This window comes from Ceratosolen solmsi, unplaced genomic scaffold, assembly GCF_000503995.2.
Source record: "Ceratosolen solmsi marchali unplaced genomic scaffold, CerSol_1.0 scaffold6, whole genome shotgun sequence".
In the NCBI taxonomy this organism is placed as follows: domain Eukaryota; kingdom Metazoa; phylum Arthropoda; class Insecta; order Hymenoptera; family Agaonidae; genus Ceratosolen; species Ceratosolen solmsi.
Window position 1 is genome coordinate 13,048,785 of NW_011948414.1, and position 12,228 is coordinate 13,061,012.

At 21.0% G+C, this 12,228-nt stretch overlaps 1 protein-coding gene across 1 annotated transcript; it reads left to right on the plus strand.

The window, feature by feature from the left end:
• The first annotated feature begins 444 nt into the window (after nucleotides 1-444).
• LOC105368143 (uncharacterized) lies at nucleotides 445-6,959 on the plus strand. Its single transcript, XM_011507080.1, has 3 exons — nucleotides 445-654; nucleotides 3,362-3,484; nucleotides 6,750-6,959. Exons 1-3 carry the CDS (start codon nucleotides 509-511, stop codon nucleotides 6,931-6,933), a joined length of 453 nt encoding a protein of 150 aa, XP_011505382.1. The 5' UTR covers nucleotides 445-508; the 3' UTR covers nucleotides 6,934-6,959.
• The last annotated feature ends 5,269 nt before the right edge of the window (nucleotides 6,960-12,228 follow it).

Sequence of the window (12,228 nt, forward strand, 5' to 3'; positions counted from 1 at the left end):
ATATTTAAATACGAGAATTAATTTTCATACATCAATTTTCATATTTCATTTTTCAAATGATCAAATTAATATTTCTCCTATCAACATAGAGTATCTTTATATTAAATTTTGTATAGATTTCATAACGTAATGTAGTAAAAGTTAAAAAATATATATAATAACAAATTTTCACAATCAACTAATCTTATTCTTAAATTCAAAATACGCGCGTACACTACTACCAATCAGCATAATGTTTTACTAAATAAATGAAATTTTTGTTATTACATCATAGAATTCCTCACCCTAAATTTATATATAGGTTGTACTTACTGCATACTTTCTTTATCAATATTACTTTTAAATATATTTTTAACTAGTGTATATATTTTTATATACATGGGTGTGCGTGCGAGTGTGTATATGCATTTAATTCGCGCATCTAATTTATTATATTGAAACGTAAATTATTAATTATAACTATTATATTATATTTTTAATATTTAAATTTGTAATAAATATTTTGAAAATGGGTGATGAAAATTCTACAAGTTCTGATAAGTCAAATGCAGTTAAACCAAAATTTTTGCATAATCTAGTAGAATTCTATGTACCTTTAACTGGAGTTATTTCGTATACTACACTTTCTGTAAATATTATGAATCCTAATCTTAGGTATGTCAAATGATATATTAATAGTAATTGAAAGATGATTTAACAAATAGCAAAAATCATTGTCAAACCAAAATGTTTGTTTTATTATATCTAACATCTAAATTTAATTAATATTTTAATTTAATAGTAAATATATTTTTAATAATTCAAATTATTAAGGTAATTATATTTTATATAAATTAAAATATTAATTTTATTACATTAATACTCTATGATTGTTAACTTTTTAAAACTAAACATAAAATGATTTTTTCCTAATATTTTATATTTTATATATATATTATATTACAGATTATTATAATTTAATATTATATCATTTAATTGTTTACTTGTAGTAAATTTTTCTTTTTATTAAAAATTTTTTACAATGTTTTTGGTAATATTTTTTATAAAATATGTAATAAACATAATAGATACAAATATACAAGAATTTTCTAATAGAAAATGTAAGTAATTCAATATTCATATAAATAATTTTTTGTATCTAGTTTCAAATTTAGATTTGAAATATTTCTATTTATATGTTTTACAATTTATCAGTTAAATGAAAATAATTATTCAATAGTCAAGTATAATGTTATATGAAAAAATAATCACCTATATATTCTTTAATCTGATAATACCATAAAAATAAAAATAAAATATTTATAAGTCAAATTATTATATTAAAACATGTATTACTTTGAAATAAATTAATCTAGGCCATTGAAATATTTGTAAGAGCTTTATTTAGAACAGCTACCATTACTTTGATAACTCTATTAAGAACACAGATGAAAAAAATTTTATTTAAATTTAGACATAGTCCTGAATATAAGTAATCCTCTTCTATAATTACTCCTATAGTTTCAAATATGACCTGGTATTACTTTTCAATTGAAGGAATTGACCCAAATTTTACAGTGAATGTTTATACAACAATAAATTACAATACATTTTGTATGTGTATCCTTGCAGTTTTTTATAAAATCTAACAAATAATCAAGTAATTATAGTATTAATTTATCATATAAAGTTTTTTAAAAGTTCTGTATTAGAAAACTTTTGTGATTTAAATTAGAAACTGCAATTCAAGCAACTATAGTATTATAGATTACAAATTAAAATTTTGTTGAGTTATTGCTTGCCTAATGAAATACTTGATGAAAACTCATGAGAACTAAACCAAGATAGCAAATAAATAAAATTAAATACATCGGAATATTATATATGAATTAAAGAATTTTATATAATTTATCATAATTCATTTATAAAGATTAAAAAAATTATTCAGCATTCAGATTAATTTTGTTATTATAACAGTTATTATACAAATATCAAATAATTTAATCATGTTTAATCTAGTCATTTGGTAATATAGTACAATTTTGATTTTAACAGGTTGTAAAATCAAAACAGATTTGTAAATAGTATTTTATTATGTAATATACATCAATAAATGGTTTGTTTGAATTGAAATGAAAAAAATTAATTTTATTGTACTACTGTAAAATATAATGAACTACAGTTAAATAAATAATTTATTAAAAGGCAAGCAAGTTAATAATTTAATGATGAAATTTAGGTATTTAAAATGTCGAAACCTTATTTATGATGAGTATTAAATATAATATATAATTATTGCATTGGCAATCAAAAGTTGAACCCCTAATGATATGTAATCATAAAATTAAAATTTCAATAATGGTTGTAATGATCACTCAATACTTTTTCGTTTCTTTAATTTCTGTAATTTTTGGAGAAATTAATTTTTATAAAAGAATTTCCAAACTATTTTATTCCAATTGAAGTAGATATACATCCAAGTAAATGTATTATACTAATTAAATTCCTGAACTAGGCAATACATGTTCACAATATTTTCACGGAACAAATAAAAATAGAAGACTAAGTAAAGAATGACTATGATATTTTTAATGTTTATTAATTTCAATAAATTAAAAATTATCTGAAGTTCTTTACTCTCAATCTCCAAATCAATATGCAATCTAAATCCAACTACATTATATCAGTATTCGTATTCCAGATGCTTTTATAGTATACACAAATATAAATGTAAAGAATATTTACTTAATTATTAATCTCCTGAAAAAATAAATATTAAATATTTTTAAGTGGCTATATTATAACGTTCTAGTTATTTTTAAATAATTGAATTATAAAGTTGAAGTATAAATTTTTCTTTACCAGAAAATTAATTTGAATGCATGATTGATTAACAGGGCACCAATGATATAATAGAATTATTTGAATTAGCATCTATTTTGAAAACTGCTAAAAAGTTATAGTTCATTCAGAAAATATAGCATCTTGTTCTTTATCTGTACCAAATTATCAAGGCTAAAAAGAAATATATCAAATTATTAAATATGTCAATACATTAATCAAGATTGAGAGTTATATAAATGATATTTATTTTGAAAATTGATGATTTTATTAATTTCCTAAAAATATATTGCTAATAATAAAATATTTATATAAAGTAAGATTAAGTTAATAATTTTTATTAACATTAATCCATTATGTATAAGGAATTCTTTCTTCTTATATGAACAAAGATACGAAAAAAAAATAATGAAACTGATTTCTGAATATTTCATCAAATTTTTAATTTGTTTGAATAAAAATAATGTTATATAGTCAAATAATATTACTAAATTTTTAATATTTGATTTATAAAATAATTTTAACTATAAATATTTTTCAGAATATTTGCAGACAAGGATATTTCAAATTTTTTATTATTAAATTCATTATTTGGAACAGGCACATATATTTTTACTAGAGAACATATTAAGAAAGCTCCATCGAATTATAGATTTTTTTATAGGTGAGTATATTGTATAACGAACAATTTTATTTAAATAATTTTCTAATAAACCAATTTGTATAAAAGTTTTACTTTTTATACAAAAATAATAACTTTCGATTTATTATTATTAATATGATAACAATTTGTAACCAAGATTTAAGTTTAATGTTATACTCTATTAAAAACACGAATTGATCTATAAAACAGGAAGCAATAATTTATGGTATTTGAATATGTATTATGAGAAAAATTGAGTGAATAATAGAAACAAGAATATATTATAACAATTTAATCATCAATCAATTACTTCCATATTTTCTAAGTAAAATTTAAGTATAATTAATGATGTGGCACTAAAATTTATAAGATATATTTCAACAAAATCCATGTTTTATCTTTTACATCGTTTTTCATTCCGAAATACAATCTTGCAGTGAAAGTAAAATTAATGTTGAATTTAGCATACAAACTATGTTCTAAGAGAAGTATTAAACAGATAAGAAGTAAATAATGGTCTCGTCCAATAAAGTGGTTATCGATGTTCTAGATACTATATATAGATAGATTATTTTAAATATAACATAAAAAAATAATGTATAAATCGGCTTTTGTTACAATTCTCATACTTCATCAATTAATCTCAATTAACTTATTTTAGATATATTATAGATTTTTTAAATAATCAAATTTTTTAATAAATATAGTTAATTTTTTTTTAATAATTAAGGAAGAAAAATATATCTATATATATAATTAATAACATAATCTAATATATTTAATTAATTCAAACATAATTCAAAGTAAAATCTCTTAAAGTGTTTCATACAATCAGTGTTAAATGAACAGTTGATAATTACGGGTACATTAGAAAATATGTCTCGTATAATAAAGTTATTATCTTCATGTATAATTATTTATTACAATGAAAAGTTGTTATTTAAAATAATTAAATATCTATTAATAATTTTATAAATACTACAAACTAGACACGTGTACGCTAGATATGTAAATATATTCTATTACTAAAATGTTCGTTTTATATTATATTTTATGTTTTTTACTTCGTATTTTAAATAGTTATCAATTATCCATCTATAAATATGTTCTGTTTAATAAAGTGTTATTGCTATATTACTAGAACAAATGGAAAACTTATCAGAATTTTTTAATATTTAAGTTTGTAATTATATCCAAAATACTATTTAATCAAACAACTGATAGTCTTCATATTGAATAATTATTAAATTTTCATTTAAAATTCCCGATTAATTGCTTTATATAAAAACTTACAATACGTATTCGTATTTCTTATTGTAACATACGCATTTTATTTAATCCAAACAATAGCTATTAGTAATTCTATTTATTAATTGAAAATTTATATTTTCGTTAAGTCATTGCTCTTTCTATTTCAGATATTTTATAATTTTCGAGAAATCATGTAGAAGATTGAAGTTAAAAAATTTTTTATTGCTTTATATATTTTTGAAATTAAATTGTATCTAATCTCACATCCAAAAGATAAGTACTAAATTAATATCCATAACATTGTTAATTAATTCCATAAAAATTTTTAACCCTCTTCCTTTGTGGTTTATAAAGGTAGATAATAATTAAAACTGTGATTTATGATACATTGTATTAGCATAAATAATAATTAACTATTAATATTTAAACAATATTTGCGTTAAATTTAAATTTTTTGTATAACGACGATGTTAGAATCAAATTTATAATTTTAATAAGAGTTTTAGAAAATGTATAAAACCGAATATTTAAAAAATTCTACATTGAATAATTATTCCATGAATTATAATAAAATTTAAGGAAAATCTGCATATCGTTATGCCTTTACTGATATCTTGACAATATAGTTATAGCCCTTAAATAACGATGAAATAACTATGATTTTTAATCAATCATTTTAATCATAAAGGGATTCTATCATAGAGAAAACAGATCTCTACATTTTATGAACTAGTAATTATAGTACAATACTTAAAATTATCTTAAATTTCATTACAATTTGAATGAATCCGATGGAAATTCTTTTTCATAATAGTCGCTCGTTGGAGTGGTATAATTCATGTTAAATTTATCTGTTTCTATGTTGGCTTATTAAAATATATAAATTTAATTTAATTAATTTTGTGAAGGAAATCTGCAAAAGAATAATTAACATTTATGACAATTTTATACTAGCAGAGATATACTACTCTAATATCAAATTTAAAAAAAAAACAGAAAATAGGAATTTCACATATTGTAACGTTTTTTAATTTTTTATCAATTTTTCATATAAAAGTCATAGATTCGTCTAAGCTTCATAAAATAACATTTACATGTGAATAATTAAAAATTAGACTACTCATAATTTCTAATACTTTTTTACTTATTTTATATAAGATATTACTACTTTGTTATTAATTTTTAATTAAAATCATTTTTTAATAACTTATATCCCAAAAATAGAATATGCACATATGCACTCAAAAATAATGGTTTCAATGGAAAATGGGTTTAGTAATGAAGGATAACACATTATTACAAAAGTTAACAATTCTATGTGTAAAAAAAGATATGTCGCTTTAATTCGCAACATAACTAAACTTAAATTATCAAATCCTGTTCACATTATATCAATTATTAATATATATATATATATATATATATATATATATATATATATATATAAATTAACATTATAACATTATATCTTTTGATCATTGGTACTGCGTTTGCTTCTATTATTTTTGTTACTGTCTTATATACTGGCTAATATTTTCTTTTTTATTTAATCCTTTCTCCTTCTTTTTTCTGTACCATTTCACATTTTTTCTTTGAAGATTTACATCTCGAATTTTCTTTTTATATTTTTTCACAATTTTAACTTCGTTTTTCTCGATTAATTCGATTCACCTTTCTGTAATAGTTTAATTAAGTCGCCCTTTGTCTCTATATTTATTTTATCCAACAATCTATTGATTGCTATGGATTTATTTAGTTTTTTTATACATCCAAGAAATATATGATATGCTAAGTTAATAGTAAAAATATTAACTTTTATTAAATATTGATCTACAAAGATAAAAATTTATATCATTTTATTATAGATTCTAATTTTAAAAATTGAAAAAATATTCACATTAATTATTTAATTATTAAACGCATTTAATAAACGAATATTTTCTGGTGATATTTTATAAATTCTACAAAATTTAACTTGCATATTAAATATGTGATTTTTTATTTATTTATATATTTCAATTTTTATGTATTTTAGTGTTGCAGGTGCTCTCCTGCTTAGTTTCGGATCAGTTTTAATATGGTCAGTCTTACGATCTGTAATACCATCAAATTCAACACTTTTTACTATTACAGGAATAGGTAGTAGCCTATCGTTTATTACTATTGGACAGAAATATTTAACACATGTTGATAAATTAACAAAAGATAAAAAAAAATAACTACATGTACTAAGTAAATATATATAATATTAATAATGTATTTGATTTTTGAGTAAATAAAAGTAAATTGAAGATGTAAATGCTTGAATTATGGTATTAAGTATAAATTTACCTGACAGAAATACAAATACTAATTAAGCGAGAAATCATTAATGTCTTCGACTGTAAATTGCAAGTATTTTCTCTTTAATATTTCAATATATCTAAGACTATAAGCAAATATTAACAAGTAGAAAAAATTTATTTAACAGTATTTATATTGTAAAGATTGAGTACAAAATAAGTGGTAAAGTAAAAGTAAAAAATAAAAAATAAATAAAAAAATCATGATTAAATAAAAACAAAAATTTTATATTTATATAAGTTTGGCTAATATTCTAGGTACCAAAGGCTATTACATAAAATATAACTTGTATAAATGCTACGATTTGGTTATTGGAAGATAAAAAGAAAATACAGCTGAATACAAGGTGGAATTTATCAACGTTTTAGTTAATTCCGTGACTAACAAAATGGAAAATGTTTAACGCGTTACACATTACAGCATAAAATTTCAAATTTCTATGATAAATATAAAGTAAAAAGAATAAAACGTGAAACTTTAAATAATAGGATATTTAATTAACAAGTGACCTTAAACAAAGTAACTGAATATTTTTTAATTAACCGAGTTCAAATATTTGCTAGAAATTATGGCATTGATTGACAGTTTCTTATTAATATATAAATAATATTGTATGTGTCATTAGCAATTTTAAATGAGTTATGGCTTGTGTCAGTCTGTTTTATAATGAATATTAGACTCGACGCATACAATAATTTCTTACAGAAATCTGCATATTGCTATTAAAGTATGAAATCTTTTTTAAACTTCATATTTAAATGTCTCAAATAAAGATGTTTTTTTTTAACAAATTATTGTCATTCCTGAAAATCAACAAGAGTTTATGCATTCCTTTTAAACAAATTAATTCAAGCGATAAGTCTTAAAAGTCAACAGAATATACGCTTGCTTAACTGTATTTCGACCCAGTGAAATCTAGATGTTAAGTAAAACATAGCCTTAATTGTTAAATAGCTTTTATGAACTCCATTATATATTAATTATAATAATATTACATAATTAAGAGGCACTATAATACCATAAGAAAAAAAATTTATTTAAGTTAGCTACACAATACAGTAGTCTTTTTTAAATAGAAAAACCACTTGATGTTGAACTACTAATGTTCCTACCTCTTACTTTTAGAATTCAAATTATACTAATGTAATTTATATTGTTTGGCATTAAAAACTATTGTATTTTTTATAGCAATATTTTTATGTAATTTATCATATTTTCATCGAAGCTGGACAAAATAACATCGAATATTTAATAAATCTCAAGTCTTCTTTCAGCGATATATCAGCAGAAATATATAACTAATTTGCTTAAGAAAGGAACAACAAATCAAATTAAGCACAAATAACTAATTATAATGTTAGTTTTATCTGCCATTGTTATTTCTTTACGCATCTATCGTGACAGTTAATACATTGATAGTCTATAACATCATTATGTTTCGGTATTTAAATGAATGATTTGAATTCAAATCCTATTACAAAATTATAATAATCTTGAACAATACTAGTCTTATTACTTTTCACCTGCAATTGGACCTAAGATTTTTCTCTAATAAATATCGCAAATTTTTAAACGTAAATCTTCAGTAATTAATAATTCGAATAAATCATCTAAAAAATCAAAATATATTTCAATCCATATAAGTCTAAGAAATACTACTTCAGGTGGTAATTAAATTTTTGAATAAAAAACGCGATTAAGTGAAATTCGTATTACCACCATATTCGATCTAAAAATATAATTTACAGTACAAAGTATTAATTTCATTCTGAATTAATAAAATCACGTATTACGTATTATAAAATAATTAAACCATAAAGAATACATCAGTAATTGATTTTGCAGATTAATTTGACAAAATGTTCATCAAATCAATTTTTAATTAAAAATATATTTCTAGAAAATTATTTAAAAATGGATTGTAATTATAATTAAGTTTATATCGTTTTAGTTATACTAATTATTTATATTTAGTTTATAAATTTAAACTATATAAAAAAATATATATATATACTGGTGGAAAAAGGTATTTTGTAACAAAAAATTAAAATAAAAAAAATTGATATGCATTACAAAAATACTACAAGACTCAACATATTCTTGATAGTAAATCGCCACAGAATTCTATGTAATATAAACAATAAATATCCTTAAAATAATTCTAATTATATAAAATATTATCTTTTTACTGTTCTGGAATTAAAAGCTAAAAACTTTTAAATGATCATTTATACAGATATACAAGTAATCCTACTCCAAAATATTAATACCAATATATATTAAAAACATTGGACTAAAAATGATATTGGAGTTTCCCCTTCTTACAATATAAGTTAGTAATAAACATTTAAAAGTAAGCAGAACTGCGCATTAAGAAATATTTGTATTTCCGTCGATACTAGGTTGCATAGGTAAACCTAAGTAATATATACTGCTACATTAAATAAAATTGATAATAAAATATATTTATTAATTTTAACGTTACATTTTTAATTAATTAAAAATATTTACTATGATAATATTGTTTATGAAATGCTTACTAAAAAGAAATAATTTACATTTTACTAATTCAAAATCTGATAAATGCTAACATACGTTGCATAATTATAAAATATTATTTTGTAGCTGTTTCCAATATCCTAATGTAATATTTTTCTAATTCCTATTTTTTGTTTTTTTTTTTTAATAACGGTATTGTCTAAATTTAAGTGTTATGCAAAAAATTAACATCAATGCATTGTTTTACTTTATAATTCAAATATTTATTTATTATAGCCGTTACTCTATATAGTTTAAAATTTTATAGCAAAAATATTGTTATATTAATTTTTTTAAATAATTAAATCATTTTTCTAACAACTTTTTCGCATGACATTTATAAAATATTTCACATTACTTATCTATAGCTTAATTTTTCGTTTAATATTAAATATTTATTTTGTTTGTATGACCGAATCTTTATGTACGAATGAAACTAATGCCATGCCCATATATACCAGAAATTTTTATTAAATTTAATTTTCAATAAGTATTATATACAAAAGTTTTCATATTGTTCATGTATAGGATAGAATAAATTTTATAGTTAATCAAGCATATAATAAATTTTGACAGGTAATGCTATCCATTAAATTACAAATGAAAAATTTAATTATTAAAAACAATAATTATTTACTATCCTTTTACCTAATACTTATTCGATTATTAACAAATCTATTTTTAAAATTTTTAATGTGGATGATTTTGACAAGATTTTAAATAATTTAACGTTAGAACAAATATTTCTCAATTATTCGCGCTTGTGGTTCTATAAAAAATTTTTTCTTATACTTTTTCTTTAACAATTCTACATATTTCTTCTGTTTGTAATACGAAAATAAATCATTACAACACTACATGCATTTATAATTTTAAATAAACATGTAACCGATCAATGTTTAAAAGATATCTATAATTAGAGAAGCTAAAAAGTACTATTTACTTGTGCTTCGTTGTAGTAAAATGATCAGAATCATTTAAATCACAAACCAGTTTAAACCCCAATATTTATTATAAAATAAATTACCTTCCATCATTAAGGTAATGACGTTAAAAGGTTCATTAACACTAATAAATATGCATATAAAAGATATATAAAGTTTGTGTTTTTAATCTTGTTAGCTTTGATAACCATTTATATTATTACGATGTTTCAAAAATGTTATATTAAAGATATTGATAATCATAAAAGATCTCATAGTTTAATAAATTTGGAAAATTATGCAAATAATGTTATGAAATATCCAGAACAAACTGTTTTCAAAATTTTTTGTAATAAGTTAATTATGACAACTAACCGTTTAAATAATTATTTGTCGTAGATAAAGTCCAAGTTTTATTAATATGAAATACTTTAATCTACCATCATTATTTGTGAAGGATAAACATCCATTTAATCTATATTTTTCTGTATATAAACAACTTTTTTTGATCATTTATAATATAATTAAATATATTTTTATACTTAAAAATAAGCAGTTTTGAATATATACTATGTTTTTCTATTCAAGATCTAATTATTTTTCCACTTCCAATCCAATTACGTTATCTTATTCATTATTATAAAGGCCTGATAGAATCCTATTTAATCAATTGTCTATTCTTTATTGTTTACTATAATTACATAAACTATTTACTTATTAAAATACCTACCACATAAAATCCACGTCAATATACCGCCCAATAATCTACTTCAGTTATGTTAAAGATTTCAAATTTCGAAGATAAATCCTTTACTTGCACATATTGACTTAATTATTCTGCTCAATAAATCCTGACAATATTTGCATAACTCATATATTGATACACATTCTATTTCTCGTCTATACTTTGAATAGTAGACAAAAATGTCCTTTAAAGGTTTCCTGGGGCCAAAGTTAAAAAAGCAGACCTGTCATATTTTAAGTTACTACTATTTATATTCAAACCTTGCAGAATCTTTAAGAAAGTTTTATGTATCGATTATATGAGTATGTTAATTTTTCGAATATTATAATATACATACATTTCAATAAACTAAGAACTATTTATATATAGAAAACGAAACGAAGAACTATTTATATATTTATTGTATGAGCTATACAGTCCTAAACTCTATCATTTGCCTTACCATTTCATCCTTAGCTATAAACTTAGATTCTTGAAATTTTTCCCGTTAAGAATTTGTTGAATACCTTCATTCAAATATAATAATTTGCTCGATGTTTTGAAATTCGCCAAGGGATTTTTACTTTTTCTACAACTTATAAATTTTCACGATAGTTACCAATATTATATTTGCATATCAATTTTTTTAATCTACTTTATCTTGTTTCATCATCTATTTATTCACATTAACATTATAAAATTCAAATTCGCATATTCTTTCATCGGTTCCTGTAACATTTTCCTTTTATTATAATCTATTTCTTGTTAACCACTCAGTTTCACTAAAAAACATATTTCATGGTCTATCGTAAAATAGCTAAACCTATTCTATTATTCTTAATCTGTTATTCACTGTTCTTACATTCTTTCATGAGACATTCATTTACTTTATATTCGTTATCATGACGATACCAAGTTAGTCCTGCAATTATAAATATATAGCGGTGCTATTATTATACACGAATAACTTGCTAATAAAAAATAAA

Bases quoted from the DNA above. Each gene is read 5' to 3' on its own strand.
- LOC105368143 (XM_011507080.1), top strand. From the start codon at position 509: ATGGGTGATGAAAATTCTACAAGTTCTGATAAGTCAAATGCAGTTAAA. The intron at 655-3,361 runs GTATGTCAAATG...AATATTTTTCAG, and splicing joins ATTATGAATCCTAATCTTAG to AATATTTGCAGACAAGGATA. The intron at 3,485-6,749 runs GTGAGTATATTG...TATGTATTTTAG, and splicing joins AATTATAGATTTTTTTATAG to TGTTGCAGGTGCTCTCCTGC.